This window comes from Chiloscyllium punctatum, chromosome 33 (genome assembly GCF_047496795.1).
Source record: "Chiloscyllium punctatum isolate Juve2018m chromosome 33, sChiPun1.3, whole genome shotgun sequence".
Taxonomy (NCBI): Eukaryota; Metazoa; Chordata; class Chondrichthyes; order Orectolobiformes; family Hemiscylliidae; genus Chiloscyllium; species Chiloscyllium punctatum.
In genome coordinates this window covers 13804315-13828368 of record NC_092771.1, presented here as the reverse complement: position 1 = coordinate 13828368, position 24054 = coordinate 13804315, and the positions used below count along the sequence as shown (strand labels likewise).

The 24054-nt window shown below is 43.0% G+C and overlaps 1 protein-coding gene across 1 annotated transcript; it reads right to left on the bottom strand.

Moving 5' to 3' along the window:
* Positions 1-1730: 1730 nt before the first annotated feature.
* LOC140458448 (cytochrome c oxidase subunit 5A, mitochondrial-like) lies at positions 1731-22132 on the bottom strand. The gene is made up of 5 exons (XM_072553031.1): positions 21924-22132; positions 14268-14384; positions 10791-10912; positions 4050-4174; positions 1731-1879 (listed from the first exon to the last, which is right to left on the bottom strand). Exons 1-4 carry the CDS (start codon positions 22009-22011, stop codon positions 4061-4063), a joined length of 441 nt encoding a protein of 146 aa, XP_072409132.1. The 5' UTR covers positions 22012-22132; the 3' UTR covers positions 1731-1879; positions 4050-4060.
* Between the last annotated feature and the right edge of the window lie 1922 nt (positions 22133-24054).

Here is a 24054-nt window from a genome sequence, read left to right as displayed (position 1 = left end):
ATCCATGGCATTTCAAAGTCACAGGAAGTCTGTGGTAATCTTTAAAATTATTTTAAAAACATTCCTTTATATCATTCAACCACCATCTCAAAAATGAGACACAACTAGAATTAAGCAAATATTAATGGAGATTACCAGCAAACTCAGCATGAGACTTAACTTGCAATTAAGTGTGTTTGGAATAAAAGAACACATTTTGTATTTGATTTACATCACAGTTTCAAAATTAATTTGAATGAGTTTGAACTAAGGGAGACTTTAGCAATTTTTAGCCATGTTAAGTATCTCAGAATGTACAGAAGAGATTTTCTAGGATAGCAACAGAGAAAGGGATTTCAAGTATAATGGAATTGCAGTAAGTCCAGAAAAAGTTAAAGGGTTTAGATAAAAGTGTTCAAAATCTGTGCTGTTTGGTATAAACAAGGAGAAAATTGTTCTCAGCAAACAGAAAGGTTTGCAACTGGAGAAGACAGATTTAAGGTAATGGACTGAAGAATCAGATAACCGAAGGAATTATTTTTAATGTAGCGAGTTGAAGTTTGGAATGAATTGCCAAAAGGGTGATGGAAGCTGGTGCAATAGCAATATTCTAGAGAGCTGGATAAATACTTGGAAGTGGAAAACTTTGCTAGGCTATGGAGGGATGCAAGGTATTCCTGAAGAAAGGAATATGTCAGAAATGTTAATTCTCCTGCTCCTCGGATGCTGCCTGACCTTTTCCAGCACTGCACTCTCAACCCAGGAATGTATGGCAGCAAGACTCTGAATAGTTCTTCAAAGAGATATGGTGGGCCAAATATCATATCGACATCAAGACCACCTTATTTTCTCTCCCTCTCAAAAACCAAGCTTTAAAAAAAGTTTCCTTTTGGATGGCAAACTCAATAGTTAAAGAAGATAGATATTTTCATAAGGTAGCCCAAGAATTAAAAAATAGATTAAGGCAGGTTGACTGATTATTTTCTCAATGTTCAACGACAATGTTCATTTTGCCCTATAAGTCAGCAATGTCAGAATGGTTTCACCCACAATACCTGATCTCCTATTCAGCTGGTCAATATGCTTGACAGAGACAATTATTTAAGCAGTATTTAATTTTTTATTGAAAAATAATTTAAGGAATTACCAACGCATGCGGTTCAAATTCTAAGTTGTATAGCCAATGCAATAAATTGGAGAAAGCATTAATCTGATTTAATAGAAAATGCAACTTTAAAAGTGGCTGAGTGACCATATCATGGGTTACAAGCTGATCACTTTAATTCCCTCACTTAACAATTCCAGTCAAAGTCAAGAGCAAGCAGTGCTGTCAAGTAATATCAAATTTCATGAAGCTTGGTCAGGATTCAAAGCAAATCACCAGTTGCAACTAAGGCTTTGGGAAAGGAAGCAGCAGTTATTTAGGCCAACACAGTCTCAGTCTAAACCTTGGGCACAAATACATGTGAAATAGGAATTTAGCCACACATGAACAGCTAGAAAAAAAATCCAGTTTTCTGTAGAATCGAGTCCAATATTTACTGAACGAATGGCCTCTCAGCAACAATGTCTAATTTCAGTAAAGCCACACCTGACATGAACATCACTGCAATCAGCATCTGTATTGGCATGAACACTGTAAACTTCAAAAGGTTGGTACTTGAGACTGGAATTACCTGGCACTGCCGGTAGTCCAAAGGTGAACTTGGAACAATTACATTTAACACACCTGCTTAATAACTGGTGAGCACTAAGTGTTTAATCCCATTCTTTATTGAATTAAGTTCACAGGTAGGCATAATGCATGTGACAGAACAAACTTTAAACGCTCAATAAAGTAATATTTTAGGTTGCATCTTGCATCATGTACAATCACAATGGACGAAGGTCTGAAAACCATCTGGAAGAAAAACATTACACAAGATTAGATTCATTCCAGAAATTCTGTCAGCTATTAAAACTGAATGCAGGTCAACTCAAAATGCAAATCACTGTCATCTTAACAGGCAGATGAGAAGTCAAGTCAGAGTTTGTACTATTCCCATTTACAATTGACATTTTTAAATAGTGCTCTAGTATATGGTAAAATATCCCAAGATACTTCATTAGCATGGTATGAGACAGTTTGACACCAACTTAAGTGACTCAAGCATTGTTGACCAAGCTTGACTGGGGCAGTTTTTGAGCAGTGACTCAAGAGATTTAGCAGGTATTTTAGCAATTGAGCTTTATTCCAGCTGAAGATACAAAATGGAGAACTCGTCCACAACTTTCCTGACTGGTTAAGCTTCAACATTAATTCGAGTACTAGCATTGCAGAATGTAGCAGCAGGGGTCAGACGAAAACAGGGGGACTTTGAGTTTGTGTAGCTCACCCTCTGTACCTATACATAACATCTCCCTGAACAGATACTCAATATTAAATGCATTAGTTATCAGAGAGAAAAACCCTAGAGCTTATCTTGTGGCTTTATCAGAACATATAAATCACTTTTCCTGGTGAACGTGGTGAAAGTAAGGCCTTTAAATTGAACATTCTTGCTATCTCCAACTGAGATTGAATTCACTCAAGCTCTTTTTCTTCTAAAGATAAAACTGAACAGATTCAAATAATCAGAAACACTGACAAAGGATCCACTCAAAGTAAACCTGACATAACGTAAAGTTGGAGATCTTGCAGAATCTTTTGAAATCTTAAAGTCAAATGGAATGCAAAAGCACGATCTTAAATTCAAGTATATTCATTTGTTCACACTTTGGCCAAGGATTGACTGCTGGGCAAATGCTTTCCAAGTAGCTTAGACACAAAAGGTTGCCTTTCTCGGAGATGTATCAGCAACATGAAGAAATAGGTACATTATCTCAAAACGGGTGCTAAATTCTTGAAATGCCATCCATAAATAAGAGCAGGCTGCTATATCTGAAACCATGGAAAGTTATTTAATAGAAAGATGCTTGCATCGCAACTATCTGAATTTTAAGAACGATTGACACTTTTATACTTTTGTAACATTTGTGAAGGAAGAAGTGCAGGTACAGGCAATGTACTTTGTTTCATTTGCAAGTGATATTCTCCACTGGTGCAAGAGAAGTGTTACGAAATTCAGTTTCGTATTTGCTTTTGGAATTTGATAGAGAAACCTACAATTAATTTCTTTTGTGGATCTAACTGAAAAGCAGGAACAATATTTTCTTTTGAGATGTTGCACACCTCAATATAGAATGTTTTCAATTGACACAACTCCGTAGAAGTATTAGGGTGAGTAGTAGTTTGGTAAGACACCATCACGAAGGCTGTGCGTTACAGGGTCAGAACAACAAGTCAAAGCAACAATGTGCAGTCTTTTCCAAAAAAAATGTAAGAAACTAATGGACTCCTTTCTTTCTCGCTTAGAATGACAGGAATTTCAATGTAAAACTGGAAAAAAATTAGTTCATGTTAGCCTTTTTCTACAGAGTATTGGAAAGACAAGCACTTCATTAAGATGTACAGTGAAATTTCAATTAGGCGAAAGTGGGTACTGCAGATGCTGAAGATTAGAGTAGTGCTGGAAAAACACAGTAGGTCAGGCAGCATCCAAGGAGCAGGAAAATCAACATTTTGGGCAAAAGCCCTTCATCAGGAATCAATCCTGGGGAAGGGCTTTTGCCCGAAATGTTGATTTTCCTGCTCCTCGGATGCTGTCTGACCTGCTGTGCTTTTCCAGCACTACTCTAATCTTGACAGTGAAATTTCAAACTCGTTGACAGAGCTGGTCCAACTGAACCATAACTGGGCAAGTACAACATCCAAAATGCCAATGTTAACAGAACTGAGAAAGAGCTGTTCAACAGCATTGGAAAAAACTTTGAATTAAAAAAGTTTGAATAAGCCTTTTGCTTCAAAATGAATGAAGTGACAATTCCACACCTAATGTGCATTGACATTTATATTTCACTTTCTCTAAATCTTACACAAGACAACCAGATTCTGTTTGCATGGTTGCTACAAATACGTGTACTTTACAAATCATATCATAATTTGTGAACTAACTCTAAAATCGGTCTTAAAGATTCTGTTGTAAACTCACCAGGTAGAACGTTATAACTTGTTTAAACCAATCTCCTCTGGGGTTGGAATACCCAGCTCAGTCAATGTGGGCCTGAGTTCTTGAATAACGTAAGGATAGATATCTTTGTGAGGGCCAGCTTTGTCCTGAAAAGTGCAAGGAGTCACATTTACAGCCAGCCGCATGATGCATTTTGTTAGAAAAACTGTTAAAATGAGCTCTTGGTGACATGGCAACAGACCAGTGCATCCACTTAATCACACCAACAATTCAAATGGTTTAAATGCAGATAGGAGAACTTGCTCTAAAATTATCCTGACTAAAAGCTACCCTCCCAAAAACAGCAAGATAAATTCAAAAGATTTGTAATGACCTTATTTAACATACAAAACCTAATTTTTGTTTCTAATAAGATGGCATTAACACAGAGCATTTTGAACCATCCATTTCTAGCTAAATATAGGATATACAATGAGCAATATCTTGTAGGACCCATGAGATGCTGTAGTTATGGTCTTAGAGGAAGGAAAATATTTAAAACAGGTCTGCAGTTGAAATATTATCCTTTCTCTACTGCATTAATGTCAGATTATCTGGTATTATTACAACACAGAAAGAAGCCATTTGGCCCAGCATGTCACCAACTCTCCTGATGTCTTATTGAATACCCTTTCAGGAATGAAATTGATAGGCAATGGAATTGTACATAACCATTATTAAAAACATAAGCTGTTCAAGCAATAGTATTCTACAAGTTATGGAAGCAGCACTGAAATTACAGCATTTATACGCATCTTGCTGCATACTTTAAAATTGCTGCTATTACGTGAACACAATGAACGAATACGTGACCAAGTTGATTTTCAGTGGCAGTGCACAGAGAACGTTGGTCTCAGATTTTTTGGATGCTCCTTGTTAAAATAAATGTAGACGTTCATTACTTACTAATTTGTTCTTGACATGTGGCTGTTGTGGCACCACTGTATTTATGATTCATCTCTCATTGGTCTGGTGACAAAGATATACCACACTGCACAGGACTGGAGTCACACAGGTAGGTCAGGCAAGGATGGCAATTTCTCAACCTCCATCTCGGTTGATGGTTAACTGGGAGTGACATGACAGGAGCAATAGCCTTTTGAAATAAAGACTATTTTTGGATGTGACTCAGTGAATTAGTCTCTCTCTCTCCCCATTTCTTCAGGTAGTAATATTCTTCGTATCGATGTAACATACAACATAACAGGGTTCTGACCACAGCTGATTCTCAGTTGAAAATCTGATCCGAGAATGAAATCTGGTTTGATAGATCATACCTTAACTTTTAAAAATGACTGCCTTTTATTGAAATATAAGCCAGACTTCAGGCTTGGTTATAATAATAAAACAGCTTATTATGCCAGGGTAAAGCATAATAAAGTAAAATAAGCTATTTACATCTGATAGAAAACAAAGAACTGCAGGTGCCGAGATGTGAACGAAAAACAAAGTGCTGGAGAAAATAGCAAACTCCCTCTCTGACAGTTTCGAAGATTTCAAACACCTGGCAAAACAATCCCAACCACTTCTTGCCAGCCACTTTCTAGGTTAATCAAAATCCAGAGAAATTTCCCTTCCATTTTAAATCTATAAGACAACAAAGCTTCTTTCAAGTTTCAGTCCAGCTGCGAAGACTTTCTTTTGACTGTCAACTGAGATGTTAGACTTTCTCAACTTTGAATCCAATGTAAATTTCTAATTAATCACAATTGCCTGGAGGTTTTCAAAATAAATCATTAAACAGAGTTAACATATTCACTCAAGTGAACAAACTCCTTTCTTTCGGGAAAGTTCTTATATCAGACTTCATTCATGTCTCCTTTGAAGTGAATTCAGAAGCTTTTAACTCATTTTTAAAAATCTGTCCATCCTATCTTTTGCTAAATTAATTTTTTTTCCCCTCTGTCATAAAACACCACAATACTAACGAGCCTCCATTAATATGCCAAGGCGAGTCATCTGCACTGACACACATACTGGTTCAAAAGTGTCTCTGAAAATACTTAATTATGAAATCTCTTCACAGAGAAAGGACAACACCCATTAGTTTAAAATTGAAACTCTGAAAAGGAACTAAATTACATTTCATCTCACACTGAGCTACAGTGATTCAACTCAAACTGCATTAGTTGCACACAGTATTGTTAACATTTTAGTGGGATCTTAGTGGAGCTCCATAGTGCATACTTGGAAACAATAATATACAGCATTGACTCATGTTAATGATCAGGTTCTTTTCCATGTCGAAGTTCAAGTAACAGGAAACATTTCAGCATTGAAGTGTTTTAGGATAGATTGGGATCATTGTGTGCTACAACTTGACTGAAGTTAGTTACACAGAATCATAGAAACAGATTTAGCCCCTCAAGTCTGCTCGGCCCTTCAATTAGGTCATGGTTAAACTGGGCCAGAACTTTTGTTCTGGGATGTCACAGCAAAGTGGCAGCGTGGGGTAGCGCTGGATAGATGAAGGTGATGGGGGTAAATGTGCTGGGGAGGGTGGCAGGTTGTTGTGTGGAAAAACAGAAGAAACCCAGCGAGAGTGTAATAATGAATCAGAGAAAACACGTGGGCAATTGCAGTGAGGCGGAGAGGGTCACTGTTGGGAAAACAGGCGAGAATGGACGAAGCTGGGAGCATGACATAACAGAAAATGAGCAGAAGTAAGTTGCTTAGCCCTGCAAGCCTGCTCTGACATGATGATCATGCCAGTCATCCAATTCAATAGTCCATCCCCAAGTTTCCCATATACCCTTTGATCTCTTCAGCCTCAAGTGTCTTCCAATACCTTCTTGAAATCATACAATGTTTTGGCCCTGACTGCTTTGTGGTAGTGAGATCCACAGGTTCACCACTCTGCAGTCCAGAAGCTTCTCATCTCTGTCCTCACTGGTTTACCCTGCATCCTTTGGTTGTGATCCATGATTTTGCACACCCCCAACTATTGGGAATATTGATTCTGGATTCAACCCCTTACATCTCATCAAACTTTATAGGTTTCCATGTAATCCCCCCTCATTCTTTTGAGCTCACAGATGTAATTCTAACCAATTCAACCTTTCCTCATCCATCAGTCCCATCATCCCAGGAATCAGTCTAGCAAACTTTTGCTGCAGTCCTTCTACAGCAAGAACAGCGTTCCTCGGATAAAGGAAGCCAAACAGCACATGGAGGCAAAAATGGCCACTGGAAAATGATGCTGGAGAGATACAATGAAATGGCTGAGGACCTGAATAATCACAGTGCAATATCCCAATGATGCAAAAGAGTGAAGGGGCACAAAGGAGTACAGTGGTCATCAAAGAAAAGGTGCTAGAAACACAGAATGGCCTGAAGGTGGATAAATAACCTGGACGAGATGGACTACACCCAACATCTAAGTGAGATAACTGAAGAGATAGTGTAGGCATTAGTGGTAATCTTTCAGGAATCGCTAGAATCACAAGAGTCTCAAGACTGGAAAAACGCTAAGATGACACCCTTTTAAAGAGGGAGCAAGGCGTAAGACAGAAAATTACAGACCGATTATCCCAACCTCTGTCACAAGAATCCATTGTGACGGATGCGATTTCTGATTACTTAGAAATGCATCATAAAATAGGGTTAAGTCAGCATGGTTTCATCAAGGGGAGGTCATGCATGACAAATCTGCTAGAATTCTTTGAGGAAGTAAAGAGCAGGTTAGACCAAGGATAGCCAACGGATGTCATCTACTTGGACATCAAGGAGGCCTTTGTAAAGGTGCCACACAGGAGAATACAGAGTAAGATAAGGGCCCATGGTGTTAGAGGCAAGGTTTTAGCATGGATAGAAGGTTGGCTGTTTGACAGAAAGCACAGTAGGGATAGGAGGGTCCTTCTCAGAATGGCAGCTGGTGACAAGTGGTGTTCCGCAAGGCTCAGTGTTAGGACAACTTTTCACTTTAAATATTAACAATCTAGATGACGGCACTGAGGGCATTCTGACTAATGTTGCCAACGATACAAAGATAGGTAGAGGGACAAGTGGCACTGAGGCAGCAGGGAGGCTGCAGAAGGTTTTGGACAGGTTAGGAGAATGGGCAAATAAGTGGCAGATGGAATACAATATGGGAAAGTGTGAGGTCATGCACCATAGTAGGAAGAATAGAGCAATGGACTATTTTCTAAATGGGGAGAAAATTCTGAAGTGAGACACACTTGGAGTTCCAGTCCAGGATTCTCAAGGTAAACTTGCAGGTTGAGTTAACAGTTAGAAAGACAAATGCAATGATGGCATTTATCTTGAGAGGGCTTGAATATAAAAGCAAAGATGTAATTCTGAGGCTGTCCAACGCTCTGGTCAGACTACATTTGAAGTATTATGCATAGTTTTGGGCCCCATACCTCAGGAAGGATGTTCTGGCCTTGGAGAGTGTTCAGAGGAGGTTCACGAGAATGGTCGCAGGAATGAAAAGCTTAACATTGAGGAACGTTTGAGGACTCTGAATCTCTATTCAATGGAGTTCAGGAGGACAAGGGGGATCTAATTGAAACATACAGAATACTGAATGGCCTGGACAGTAGATGTTGGTAAGATGTTTCCACTGCTAGGAGAGAGTAGGACCAAAGTGCACAGCCTTCGGGTAAAGGGAAGACCTTTTAGAATAGAGATAAGGAGAAACTTCTTCAACCAGAGCATGGTGAATCTACAGAATTCATTGCCACAGAGGTTGTGGAGACCAGGTCATTGAGCATATTTAAGACATAGATAGATGGGTTCTGGAGTATCAAGGGGATCAAAGGTTATGGGGAAAAAGCAGGTAAATGGGGTTGAGAAACCTATAAGCCATGATTGAATGGCGGAGCAGACTCAGATTCATGGACACTTCGGTCCAACTTATCCATACCAACCAGATATCCTAAATTATGCTCGATGGGCTGAATGGCCTAATTTCTGCTCCTATGTCTTATGGTCTTACAATGTCACTGTGGTCCTGTACAACTGCAACAAGATATCCCTGCTGCTGCACTCAAATCCTCTTGCTATGAAGGCCAACAGGAGAGTATATTTTGAACAATTAGGGTCCGAGCACTGATCCATGTGGTACCCTACTCGTCACTGCCTGCCATTAAAAAAAACATTTATCTCCATTCGATTTCCTTTTCATCTCAATACACTATTCCAATCCCATGCACTTTAACTTTCCACACTAATCTCTTGTGGGACTTTGCCAAAGGCCTTCTGAAAGTCCAAACAAACCATGTCCAGTGCTCCCCCTTCAACTCCTTAAAGAATTCCAACAGATGTGTCAAGTGCGATTTTTCAATTACAAATCCACGTTGACTCTGTATAATCCTGACACTGTTTTCCAAGTTCTCTACCATCAAATCTTTTATAGTGGATTCTAGGATTTTCCTGACTTTTGACATCAGGCTGACTGGTCAAAATTCCCAGTTTTCTCTATACCTCCCTTTTAAGTATACAGCTTACATTGGTTCATCCTTCAAACTGTAGGAACTGCTCTAGAATTTGGAAGATGAACACCAATGCTTCCACTATTTCTAGAGCCACTTCCTTCAGTACTACAGACTGTAGATTCAGGTTACAAGTTATAATTACTATGCAAAACATCAGAAAAGAAAGAAAATCTCACACACTCAGCCTTAAGAGAGAGACTTTAATGCAAAGATATAAAAGATATGATGTTACATGCTATTTGACGTTAGGCAATAGTGTTGTGAACTAGGCACCTCATAAGGAATCCTACATAATGGCTTAGGGTTCTAACTTTGCTTTATATTGAAGCAAGCAGGTCTTCAATAAACATTCATACAATTTACAGAATCTCTAATTATTTCTCTAGCATGGCTTATGTATCAGTTTTTTTGGAGGGGTGTGTGCTCAGGGAGGAAACAGGGAAAAGAGAGAGAAGAACATCCATCATAGTTTCATGATGACAGCTGATGTTAAGGAGCCAAGAGGTGAAAACCTGAGAAATCCTCAAGTGGGAAGAATAGGACAGTCCACCTTGGAGTGGGGTGCACTCAACAGCATGTGCATGGTACATGCAAATAAATGGGCACTTAGAATAAAAGAGGTCACAGGAATGTAACAACTTGCATTTATATAGCACTTGTATGTGTTTAGGAATTTGCTGGACAATGTAAACTTGGTATGTTGTGGTAGGGTCATCAGAAGAAGAATCTTAAGGCCTAAGCTCATGCTTTCAGAAAATGGATTCAAATCCTACGACCACAGGTGGTGAATTTGAATTCAGATAATAAAATCTGGAATTGAAAGCCAGTGTCAGTAAAACTCTGAGCAAGTTTTCTAATAGTTCATCTGCTTCACTACATCCTGTAGTGAAGGAACTTTGCAATCTTCACCAGGTCTGACCTATATTAACCTCCAGACCCACAGCAATGTGATTGATGCTTAACACAGCCCTCTGCAATGGTTTAGTAAGCTACTCAATTCAAAGACAATTAGAAATGGGTAAAAAGTGCTGATCTTGCCAACAACACGTTCATGCCATAAGTAGTAAAAACTAGATGTTAATAAATTGTTAATAATACATACCTGAACCGGAAAAACAATTGCTGCACTTTCAAAATGGCTAATAGTCAGAAAGCTTCAATTCCAGAAGGCAAGCGCATGCCTGCTTTCACCCAGTAATTGAAACTGCATCATCTTTTACCTTCAGTCTTCAAGTTTACAAAACAGACAAGAATGTTTGGAGAAAGGAGTTTCAATTCCACTGACCTTCACTGCTTCTAGGATGCGGATTGCACTAGCTAGATCATTTAACCTACGGCAGGCTCTCAGAGCAGCATCGAGAATTTTAGGTTCTGGTACAAGATCATATCCAATGAGGGTGTTCATTCCTGTCAATTAACAGACATTTATTAGAACAGGCTATACAAAACAGTAGATTTTCAAAACAATGTCGAACTTCAAGCATAGAATCTGTGCAAATATTTTTAACCATGAGAAACAAGCTGGAGTTTTAAAGCAGCACAGTAGCAACTAAGGGAAAGGAAACACCATAGTGTAGAAGGCCATTCAGCTCAGAATGAATATCATAACTTCATATCATTCGCCAACCTTTTCTCCATAACGCTGCACATTATTGCCTTGTTTGAATCTGCCGAGAGAGTGTGGTGCTGGAAAAGCACAGGTCAGGCAGTATCCAAGGAACAGCAGAAACGATGTTTCGGGCAAAAGCCCTTCATCAAGAAGGGGGCTTGATTGAAACTGTCCCCACAACAGTGCATTCCAGATTCTAACGACTCACTAAGTTAAGAAGTTTCTTCTTTTATTACATTTACTACTTTTGCACTAGTTTAGTGATTAGCACTGCTGCCTCACAGCACCCGAGACCCAGGTTTGATTCCAGCCTCAGGCAACTGTCTATGTGGAGTTTGAACATTCTTCCCATATCTGTGTGGGTTCCCTTTGGCTGCTCTGGTTTTCTCCCACAATCCAAAGATGTGCAGACTGGGTGGATTAGCTATGGGAAATGCAGGTTGCAGAGATACACGGTCAGGCGAGTGGGTCTGGACGGATGCTAGGTAAAAACAATGACTGCAGATGCTGGAAACCAGATTCTGGATTAGTGGTGCTGGAAGAGCACAGCAGTTCAGGCAGCATCCGACGAGCAGCGAAATCGACGTTTTGGGCAAAAGCCCTTCATCAGGAATAAAGGCAGTGAGCCTGAAGCATGGAGAGATAAGCTAGAGGAGGGTGGGGGTGGGGACAAAGTAACAGAGTACAATGGGTGAGTGGGGGAGGGGATGAAGGTGATAGGTCAGGGAGGAGAGGGTCGAGTGGATAGGTGGAAAAGGAGATAGGCAGGTAGGACAAGTCCGGACAAGTCATGGGGACAGTTACTGAGCTGGAAGTTTAGAACTCGGGTGAGGTGGGGGAAGGGGAAATGAGGAAACTGTTGAAATCCACATTGATGGCCTGGGGTTGAAGTGTTCCGAGGCGGAAGATGAGACGTTCTTCCTCCAGGCGTCTGGTGGTGAGGGAGCGGTGGTGAAGGAGGCCCAGGACCTCCATGTCCTCAGCAGAGTGGGAGGGGGATTTGAAATGTTGGGCCACGGGGCGGTGTGGTTTATTGGTGCGGGTGTCCCAGAGATGTTCCCTAAAGCGCTCTGCTAGGAGGCACCCAGTCTCCCCAATGTAGAGGAGACCACATCGGGAGCAACGGATACAATAAATGATATTAGTGGATGTGCAAGTAAAACTTTGATGGATGTGGAAGGCTCCTTTTGGGCCTTGGATAGAGGTGAGGGAGGAGGTGTGGCTGCAGGTTTTACAGTTTTCCGCAATTTCCCTTCCCACGTGGTTAAAGATGCCCTCCAACGCATCTCGTCCACATCCCGCACCTCCGCCCTCAGACCCCACCCCTCCAACCGTAACAAGGATAGAACGCCCCTGGTGCTCACCTTCCACCCTACCAACCTTCGCATAAACCAAATCATCCGCCGACATTTCCGCCACCTCCAAACAGACCTCACCACCAGGGATATATTTCCCTCCACACCCCTTTCCACCTTCCACAAAGACCGTTCCCTCCGTGACTACCTGGTCAGGTCCACACCCCCCTACGACCCACCCTCCCATTCTGGCACTTTCCCCTGCCACCGAAGGAACTGCAAAACCTGCGCCCACACCTCCTCCCTCACCTCTATCCAAGGCCCTAAAGGAGCCTTCCACATCCAAAGTTTTACTTGCACATCCACTAATATCATTTATTGTATCCGTTGCTCCCGATGCGGTCTCTGCTACATTGGGGAGACTGGGCACCTCCTAGCAGAGCGCTTTAGGGAACATCTCCGGGACACCCGCACCAATCAACCACACCGCCCCGTGGCCCAACATTTCAACTACCCCTTCCACTCTGCTAAGGACATGGAGGTCCTGGGCCTCCTGCACCGCCGCTCCCTCACCACCAGACGCCTGGAGGAAGAATGCCTCATCTTCCGCCTCGGAACACTTCAACCCCAGGGCATCAATGTGGATTTCAACAGTTTCCTCATTTCCCCTTCCCCCACCTCACCCTAGTTCCAAACTTCCAGCTCATCACCGTCCCCATGACTTGTCCGGACTTGTCCTACCTGCCTATCTCCTTTTCCACCTATCCACTCCACCCTGTCCCCCCTGACCTATCACCTTCATCCCCTCCCCCACTCACCCAATGTACTCTATGCTACTTTGTCCCCACCCCCACCCTCCTCTAGCTTATCTCTCCATGCTTCAGGCTCACTGCCTTTATTCCTGATGAAGGGCTTTTGCCCAAAACGTCGATTTCGCTGCTCCGTGGATGCTGTTCAGAGAATCAGTATTGACTCAATGGGCTGAACAGCCGGCTTCCACATCATAGGGATTCTGTGATCACTCAATCCGTGCCTTCCTCATTTTTGTTTCCAAGTAACAATTCAAATCTGGTCTTTAACAATTAAGTTGCGCTAAAATGACAAGTAACAATTTTTGCCTAATGTTTGCCAAATGGCATATTGGCCCAAACGTGGCTGGAAAAATTATAAATGGAGCTTTTATTGAATTTCAAACTTACAAGTTAAGCATTACTACAGTTAGGGAACACAAAGATGTGACAACTCTGCATTGTTAATACTGAACATCAGAAAGACCGTCTCGATCACAAACTTGCATAGCAGATGAGCATGAGGATTCAAGACATCTCTCTCACTCTGTTGCACTGTGTGCGCATTAGCCACGTTTGTGTTAAACAACAGCTCAGCTGAGCGGCACGGTGGCACAGTGGTTAGCACTGTTGCCTCACAGCGCCAGAGATCCAGGTTCACTTTCCGCCTCAGGCGACTAACTGTGTGGAGTTTGCACGTTCTCCCCGTGTCTGCGTTGGTTTCCTCCCACAGTCCAAAGATGTGCAGGTTAGGGGAATTGGCCGTGCTAAATTGCCCACAGTGTTAGGTAAGGGGTAAATGTAGGGGTATGGGTGGGTTGTGCTTCGGCGGGGCGGTGTGGGCTTGCTGGGCCGAAGGGCCTGTTTCCATACTGTAAGTAATCCTAATCTAAACAGCGTGGTAGGTAAGAGATATGCTGAAAGTTCTGCATACCTCCAATTACTTAGCCATCAGTCTTGCAGAGATAGGAGCTCATTAAAATTTGATAGACCTGACCTATGAAATCAAAACATTCTTGCTTTAAGGTTATGAATTTAATTATGCATTCATTGAATGATTTACTTTTTACCTTTTCTGAGTTCCCAGGCGTCAATGTCAGGCTTGTTGAAGTACGTCACCCAACGAGCATCAAACTCCTCATCGGTTTCCTGTTTCCCATGTGAGTACCAGCGCAAAGCAAGGGCAGCTGTCAAAGAGACACAACATCAGTGCCTTAACAGTTTATATCGGCCCAACTACCGCCCAGCTTCCAAAAATAAACCCCAATTCTACACAGTTAACAGTTCCTTCCAAGTGCTCCATTTCACAAAGTCTGAAATATTGCGATTTATATTAAATATTAGCTACAAGCTTTCCAAAACAAACTTTTCAAAATGATCAAGCAATAATCATATGGAGATGCAAGGATACAAATGAATGATTAAAACCCAACCAGTCACCTGAACTATGACAAGGTCAGACAACACTAGGTTATAATTCAATAGTTTATTTGAAATTCCCTTGTGGGCAGTGCTCCGAAAACTTGTGATGTCAAACAAACCTGTTGGGCTATAATCTGGTACCGTGTGACTTCTGACCTTATCATTCCAGTCCAACACCGGCACCTCCACGTAATGAATTATGACAAAGCATTCCCATAGTAGTTTTAACATTTAATTAACCTGTTAAGTGTATCATCGCCTCCTTTCCCACTTTCTGCCGTAGAAGTAACTAACATCAGCTGGTGCTCTGACTCCTCCCCTAACCCAAGTGATGAACTTGATGCACTAGAAAGCATTTCTCTTCTTTTTTAAGTGAAGATTTAAAGTTTAAGGTGTAATGTGTCAATGCTAATTCAGCACCAAGGTGCAGGAGAAATAAACTTTCTAGAAAGCTCAGGAACATCAGCATTAGAAACTGATTCCCAATTCCTGACTCCCCTCTACAAATTCTAACAGTTTGATTTAAAAAAATGAAGGGCAAAACTGTAATATTTTCAGATAAAGACAAGGTAAATAATGATTTGGAGATGCTGGTGTTGGACTAGGGTGTACAAAGTTAAAAATCTCAACACCAGGCTATAGTCCAACAGGTTTAATTGGAAGCACTGGCTTTCGGAGCCCTGCTCCTTCATTAGGTGGTTGAAGGTGCAGTGCTCCGAAAGCTAGTGCTTCCAAATAAACCCGTTGGACTATAACCTGGTGTTGAGAAATTTTTAACAAGGTAAATAATGTAGTCATGTTGGGTCAAATCTCATTCAGGTGGTGATCAGAAGTAGTTCAAAGAATTCAGGACAGTAAAAACAAAATAGCAATATATGATTTCACTGTTGGAAATCTTGGCTAACTTATCTAATCCTGTTTGAAAAGCTTGAAAAGCAACTTGACTGCCAGAACACGCCCCACAAAAAAATGCATTGAAAGTCCACACTACAGACCCCCAGGCACTGCTTTGCACGTACCATGGCTGCAAACCTTCGTTTTCTGCACTCTCCCATCTACACAGAACAAGTGACCCAACCTGGGGTCCAATCCTAACTTTGGAAATCCATGATAAAAAAGTATTTGGTTTTCAGCATCTGCAGTCATTGTTTTTACCTTGTTGATTTTAACCCTACTGCGAATCCTCTTGCAAGGATGCCTGCCTTGATAAAGTTTTCGTCCTCTCTCTACAAGAATCTCAGGGAGTCCCTCTCCCACTGACTCTATGCTACTTTCTCCCCACCCCCACCCTCCTCTAGCTTATCTCTCCACGCTTCAGGCTCACTGCCTTTATTCCTGATGAAGGGCTTTTGCCCGAAACGTCGATTTCGCTGCTCGTCGGATGCTGCCTGAACTGCTGTGCTCTTCCAGCACCAATAATCCAGGATTTGGAAATCCATGACCTATAGTAAATGTCGAAGTGCATTTAAGTGTTACCTCTGCATGACTTGGCATCCAGGTCATAACATTAGTAAGACCAGAATATGAAGAAACAAACTGCATATTCACAGTACCTTAAACCTCACATAGCCTGTCACAGGAATATGATACAAAATTTGACACCCAATCACAAATATTTGAATAGTGCTAACGAGTTGGTTTGAAGGAAACTCATTGGAGGAGAAAAGGGCCACTGTTAAACTAGAATGTACAAGTACTCAGGATTAGAGTGGAGATCTCTCTCTGGAGGGTCACTAAACTGGAAGAAACCATGGATACTTATAAACAATTTTAGAATGTACATTAAAGGCATGGAATTAGACAACCTTGATAGGGAAGGTTTGAGGGTTGGCAACTCAGCTGAAGGTCAAATAAGATGCTACGGGTCACACAAGATACTGGGAGGATTCAATTTTACATTAAATGGAAGGGGGAAAATAATCAAAGTGCACTAATATTTGCCAGCTGTTCGATGGTATTATTTATAAGGACACGAATCTCTCTCCTAACAGGAAAACAAGAACAAAATTAACGAGGGCTCTTGTGGCACAGTGTTAGCCCTCCTACCTTTGGACCAGGAACCTTGGCTTCAAGTCCCACTTGCTCCAAAGGTATGTTGCAGCATCCCTGAACAGGTCGACTCAAATTTTCACAGACGGATACAGGGAAGGAATAGAGGGATACAGACCATGTGCAGCCAGAATGGATAAGATTAGAATGACATCAGGGTCAGTGCTAACATGATGGACTGAAGGGCATATTTGTGCTGCACTGTTCTATGTTCTAATAGTATTCCACTATAAACGTGTACTAGACACAAGAAATTGTGAAACACCGACAAGCAACAGTAAACCAAGAACAATTCTCATCTGAATGGAAAAAAACAATGTGGTCAGAAATAAATGTGGCGGGGGAGACAGGGTGAGAGAGAAGGAAGATTGCTGCTCAATCCGGAGACAGCTAAACCGAAAACAGGAAGCTACTTCTGTAGTTAATTCGCTGTATCCTAAACGCTACTACTACAACAATGTTGTGCAAAGGAACAAAGCAACCTTCACCTGATTAAAAAACCAGTAATGTTAAGCAGGACTGAAAGCAAAACAAACTGACAAATGTACATTTTGAAAAAAACAGGAACTGAAGAGTTGTCAAGAACCATGTGGACACGTGAAGCAAAGGACTTTCCAAACACTGCCTTCACATTAAATAATGAACACTGTTTGGCAATGTACCTATTGGACTCATTTTATTGTGAACAGCATGGATTTAGTTTCATCTTGACTGCTACGTTGCAGGAAACGGAGTGGCACTAAACTTAGTGTTGGTTTACTTTCACCACAGGCTGTCTACATTTGGTGATTAATCATTGACAGAGCCAAGCCTACAAGCAGTTTCCCAGAACTCAACAGCAACACAGTTCCAATAAAACGCAACTGGTCACAAAAGTATGAAAAGATTTTACCCATTCACATCCAGTTGCTTCAAAGCTTGGATGCTCTCTGGCCAATTCAAAAACACCATGCAAGAATGCTCTTCAAAGAATTTTGCAGCAAGTTGAGATACCAATGGATCATCATATGCAGGAAACTAAAATTGCAAAATGTTGCCCAACCTGTATACATTATCCATTTTTCTTTGGTCACCAAGGACAGACAAATGGAACATTTTCCTTTCAGTTCCAATTTCTGCGCATCGCTTCAACCTGTTAACAATGCATTTAATAAGCAACCTTTGACAGGTTCCAGGGTTCCCAGGTTAGAATCTGAGAGTTACAGGCCTAGAAATAGCTACCAACATTTATTTGAATTAAATCGAATGCCAGACACAGACAGCACTTTGTTAACTTTCAATTCGTGGAGCCACAATTCTATTTGCATGCAGTATTACAATTTGACAACAAACTCAACAACTGCAGCTCTACAATTAACTTCTCACACTTATGGGCTCTTAGTGACAGCAAGTCAACTGCAGCTGACATGTTGATCAATATGTCTAAACCATCTTAAAACACCATACATTTCTGAGAACTTTAGATCTAATGACAGGCTTTTAAGCAACTGGCGCACTTCAAGCTTAGGCCATCAGGAACTGGATTAACTTTTCAAAATAATCTCAATGTTTACAACCTCAAATTTTACAGCCATTAATTTGAGTAAATTCAAATCCATACCCTAAAGATGAAAGCAGACAGATCAACACACATTCAAAAAACATTTATATACATACAAAATGCAATAACTCAATGCTCCACATACATGGCACTCAAACAGTCTGAGACAATTAGCCATAGTTGACTCAACCATTTTCTTCAAGAAAATACAAATGATTCAGCATTCAGCTCTACCTCCATGCCCATCCTTTGACTGAACCATGATTGCGAAATCAACTCTACTTTCCTGTTTACTTCCGATAACCTTCATCCAATACAGCCAGAGAAATATTCAACATTACAGCCTCCATTGCTCTCAGAGTAAAGAATTCCACAGATAAAAAGACACTCAGAAGAAATTACTCAACTGTCCTAAATGGAAGAATTATTTTTAAACTGAGCGCCCTCTTTCTAGCTTCCGCCATAAGAGGAAGAATCCTCTCAGATTTACCTTATCAAGTGACCTCGGGATTAACTGCATCTGAACAACAACTTTTGTAGCTTCCTCCCATTCCAAAAGGGTCAAGGAAATAGGCAAGTGGTAATCAAAAGCACAGTGAAGTGGCTAAGGGTGAACATGCCCCTCAAATCTAACTGAAGCCTTCACTCACTGCTGGATGGAGATGGAGGGATAAATTAGGGTCAACAGGGAGGAGAGGGGCAAGAAATAGGGTATGGGCAGGAGGAAATGGATCTGGGAAGAGTGACTGGGGGAGACATAGTAAAAAGAGCGAGAGCGATAGTGAGAGAAGTGGACAGGGGGATGGAGGAACATCCCTCAATTCTCAAATCAAGATTGGACTGACCATTTTCACCTAACACTTCTAAACTTTGCAGTGGCAGCTATCCTTTTCAAGTACAATGAAGTCAACTGAACATTAGCAAGTTTTGAGATGATTTGTAGCTCAAGTTGAGGTCCTGGATGTAACTTGGCTCACTCAGCTGGAAGGTTTGTTTTCAGACTGTGCAGGACATTGGTTAGGCCACTGTTGGAATATTGTGTGCAATTCTGGTTGCCTTCCTATCGAAAAAATGGTGTGAAACTTGAAAGGGTTCAGAAAAAATTTACATGGATGTTGTCAGGGTTGGAGGATTTGAGCTATAGGGAGTGGCTGAGGGCTGTTTTCCCTGAAGAGTCAGAGGCTGAGAGGTGACCTTATAGAGGTTTACAAAACTATGAGGGGCATGGATAGGGTAAATAGACAAAGTCTTTTCCCTGGGGTCAGGGAGTCCAGAACTAGAAGGCATAGGTTTCGGGAGAGAGGGGAAAGATATAAAAGAGACCTAAGGGGCAACTTTTTCACACAGAGGGTGGTATGCGTATGGAATGAGCTGCTAGAGGAAGTGGAGGAGGCTGGTACAATTGCAACTTTAAGAGGCATTTGGATGAGTATATGAATAGGAAGGGTTTGGAGGGATATGGGCCAGGTGCTGGCAGGTGAGACTAGATTGGGTTGGGATATCTGGTCTGTTTCCATGCTGTACATCTCTATGACTATGATATTTCGTCATCATACTAGGTAACATCAGTGAGTCTCCAGTGAAGCTTCACCAGAGGCTCACTGATGACATTACCTAGTATGGTGACGAAACGTCCGAAACAAACCTTCCAGCTCAGCAAGTCCACTTACATCCAGACCAAATGTTGTTTTAAATCCCCAATTGCAATGTCTGCAAACAGACATCGCCAAGTTACCTTGAGCTATCCTTTCCTACATACCTCATAATTTAAGTACTTTAAATGTGCACCAAATACCCATTCCTGAAGTGAATACTGAACATTGCAAGAACTTGTGTTTGTTGCACATAGTAATTAAGAGAGTGCAGCTAAATCTAAAATAATGAAATATAAGTAACATTACATGGGGGATTGCAATACTTCAGTGAAGAGTCTGAAAACCCCAAGCAGTTTTGAATCCTACCTTCTTTCTTAATGCAATGTAATTAACATTAACAAAATGGAGTTTGCTTTAAATTCAGCATAAATGTTGCAACCTTTGAACAGTTCAACCACAGACACAGATAAAATCTATCTTTAAAACTACTGAGACTAAAGGAGGAAGTGAATGCAATGAGCTCAGAAGGGAGAGTACACAAGGTTCTGTGTAGGTTCCCATCACCTCCCAGTCTACTCCAATTACTCCATCCCTTTTATGTACCACTCCTGACCTACCCCTTGCCCTTCCACACATACAATCCTAATCTCTATCTCCCCTCTATTAATACTAAGGGTGGCATGGTGACTCAGTTGTTAGCATGGCTGCCTTACACAGCAAAGGGTCGGAATCGATTCCACCGTGTGGAGTTTGCACGGGTTTCCTCCAGGTGCTCCAGTTTCCTCCACAGTTGTAGAGCTTATGTGGTTTGCCAATAGTGTGCAGCAATGTGCAGGTCATGTGGATTAACCTTAGGAAATGCAGGGTTACAGGATTTGGGGATGGGCAGGGATTTTCTGGGTAGAATATTCTTCATAGGTTCGGTGTGGACATGATGGGCTACATTGCCTGCTTCCATACTGTGGGGGAAGTCAACAGTTTGCTTTGTGTCTCCACACACCCTCATTTCTTATCCTCCCCCAACCTAATCTCTTACCCCTGGTCCCCACAGGCACATCCCAAACTGAATCTCTATTCCCACCCCGCCCACCTTGACCAGCATTAATTTACTCCATCTCCACACACCATCACTTGCCCCCCCCAACACACTCACCCCAATCCTAACCTCTATTCCCCCCTCTCACCATGAGCACTAATTTGCTCCCAGTCTCCACACTCACCCATCGCTTGCACTCCCTCCACACACTCACCAATCCTAACTTCTATTCCCCCTTTTCTCCACCAGCACTAATTTGCTCCATCTCCACACTCCCCCATCACCTGCCCCCCTCAAACACCCCAATCCTAACCTCTATCCCCCCCCCTTGCTATCAGCACTAATTTGCTCCCAGTCTCCTCACTCCCCCATCTTTTGCCCCCAACACACACCCCAATCCTAACCTCTATTCCCCCTCCCTCTACCAAGATTAATTTACTCCCTGTCTCCATGCGCCCTTACACACCCACACCCCCCCCACAACCCCACTCCCTCCCCCCCCCACAATCCCACTCCCTCCCCCCCCCCACAACCCCACTCCCTCCCCCCCCCCCCACAACCCCACTCCCTCCCCCCCCCCCACAACCCCACTCCCTCCCCCCCCCCACAACCCCACTCCCTCACCCCCCCCCACAACCCCACTCCCTCCCCCCCCCACAACCCCACTCCCCCCTTCCACTTGAATACAAATCCCATTTATCCTCAGCTTGCCCTCTGAAAGAGAAAAAAATCACGAGATCATTTGCCCCCCTTTCTCTCCCCCCCCCCCCCGCAGTACCCTATCATCCCAGTCTGCCTTCCCTCCCCTACCCCCACAAACACATGAGAACCCCCACTCTCCCCTCCCCCCTCCCCGGGCAATGTCACTAGGCCCCGGAGCCAGCCTCGAGTAGCGGCGCGGGTCATTACAAGGACACGGGGCTGCAGCGGGCGGTGGAGGGAGCCGGCGGCACGGCAAATGGGCGGAGGGTGGGGGGAAGAGGGGTACACAAACCTGCCCCCACCCCCCCCACCCCCAGGGGGTGGGGAGGGTGACAGACACCGAGAGGGCGAGGGGGAATCCGGCCGCTCGCTTTGACCTTACCCGCTGGGTGCCCTCGGCCGGGGGCCACCGCCGTCCGTCTCCAGGCGACCAGGCCGTTGCCGCTGTACCGGAGCGCAGCTCGGAACATACTGAGACCGACAGTGAGTGTGTGTGTCTGGGAGGGTAAGGGAAGGTTAGAGCCGTCGCTCGGAACCGGGAGACCAGCAGAAAGAACGCGTGCGCGCCGCCCCGGGGCACGTAAACCGTCTGCGCTCTGACGTCATCGCGCACACGCACAGCCCGCCCCACCGCGACCAGAACCGAGCATGCGCTCCTCCTGAAGCGCCCCAGCTGGGCGCCGCCATCTTTGCTCCTGGCCTGCACTGCCTGGAATCTAAAGTCGCATCGCACTGGGTGAACAGAGTTAAAAGTCATTAGACAACAGGTGCGTAGGTCATTCTGCCCTTCGAGCCAGCACCACCATTCATTATGATCATGGCTGATCATCCTCAATCAGTATCCTGTTCCTGCCTGATCCGCATAACCCTTGATTCCACTACCCTTAAGAGCTCTATCCAACTCTTTCTTGAAAGTATCCAGAGACTTGGCCTCCACTGCCTTCTGGGGCAGAGCATTCCATACACCCACCACTCTCTTGGTGAAGAAGTTTCTCCCCAACTCTGTTCTAAGTGGCCTACCCCTTATTTTTAAACTGTGTCCTTTGGTTTGGGACTCACCCATCAGCGAAAACATGCTTCCTGCCTCCAGAGTGTCCAATCCTTTAATAATCTTATACATCTCACACAACACCAGGTTATAGTCTAACAGGTTTATTTGGAAGCACTAGCTTTCGGAGGGCTGCTGTGGAGTACACAATTGTAAGACACAGAATTTACAGCAAAGATTTACAGTGAGATATAACTGAAATTATACATTGAAAAGTACCTTAAGTCCAAGTGATACAGTCACACAGCACAGAAACGGACCTTTCATTTAAAATGTCTTTTAAATGTTGTAACTGTGCCCTCATCCACCACTTCGTCAGAAAGTACATTCTACACACAAACCCCCCCCCCCCATGCAAAAAGGTTTGCGCCTCATGCCTTATTGAGACAAAAACAACTGCAGATGCTAGATTCCAAGGTAGTCAGGCAGGAGGCTGGGAGAACACAGTAAGCCAGGCAGCATCAGGGGAGGTGGAGAAGGGTTATACCCGAAATGTCAACCTCTCCATCTCCTGATGCTGCCTGGCTTGCTGTGGTCTTCCACCTCTTGCTTGTCTACCTCATGTCTTATAGTCATAGACTCATACAGCACAGAAACAGATGCTTTGGTTCAATCATTCCATGCCGAACATAATCCCAAAGTAAAGCAGTCCCGCCTGTCTGCTCGTGCCCCATATCCCTCTAAACATGACCTATTCATGGATTTAGAGTCATAGAGATGTACAGCATGGAAACCCGTCCATGCCGACAAGATATCCCAACCCAGTCTAGTCCCACCTGCCAGCACCCAGCCCATATCCCTCCAAACCCTTCCTATTCATATACCCATCCAAATGCCTCTTAAATGTTGCAATTGTACCAGCCTCTACCACTTCCTCTGGCAGCTCATTCCATAAACGTACCACCCTCATGTGTGAAAAAGTTGCCCCTAAGGTCTCTTTTATATCTTTCCCCTCTCACCCTAAACCTATGCCCTCTAGTTCTGGACTCCCCGACCCCAGGGAAAAGACTTTCTCTATTTATCCTATCCATGCCCCTCATGATTTTGTAAACCTCTATAAGGTCAACCCTCAACTTTCGACGCTCCAGGGAAAACAGCCCCAGCCTGTTCAGCCTCTCCCTATTATTCAAATGTCTTTTACATTTTGTAACTTGCTCAGGAAGTTCAGTCTATACGTGGACCACCCTTTGTGCAAAACATTAGCCCCTCGTGTCTTATAGTCACAGAGTCATACAGCACAGAAACAGATGATTTGGTCCAACCAGTCCATGCCGAACATAATCCCAAACTAAACCAGTCCCACCTGACTGCTGCTGGCCCATATCCCTTCAAACCTTCCTATTCATGTACTTTAGAAGGTTGAGGGGAGCCTTAGAAGGTTGAGGAGAGATCTACTAGAAACTTACAAGATAATGCATGGCTTAGATAGGGTGGACGCTGGGAATTTGTTTCCATCAGACGGGGG

Bases quoted from the DNA above. Each gene is read 5' to 3' on its own strand.
- LOC140458448 (XM_072553031.1), bottom strand. From the start codon at position 22,011: ATGTTCCGAGCTGCGCTCCGGTACAGCGGCAACGGCCTGGTCGCCTGG. The intron at 10,913-14,267 runs GTAAAAAGTAAA...GTTAATTGACAG, and splicing joins CGCCTGGGAACTCAGAAAAG to GAATGAACACCCTCATTGGA. The intron at 4,175-10,790 runs GTCAGTGGAATT...TGCACTTTTCAG, and splicing joins GCATCCTAGAAGCAGTGAAG to GACAAAGCTGGCCCTCACAA.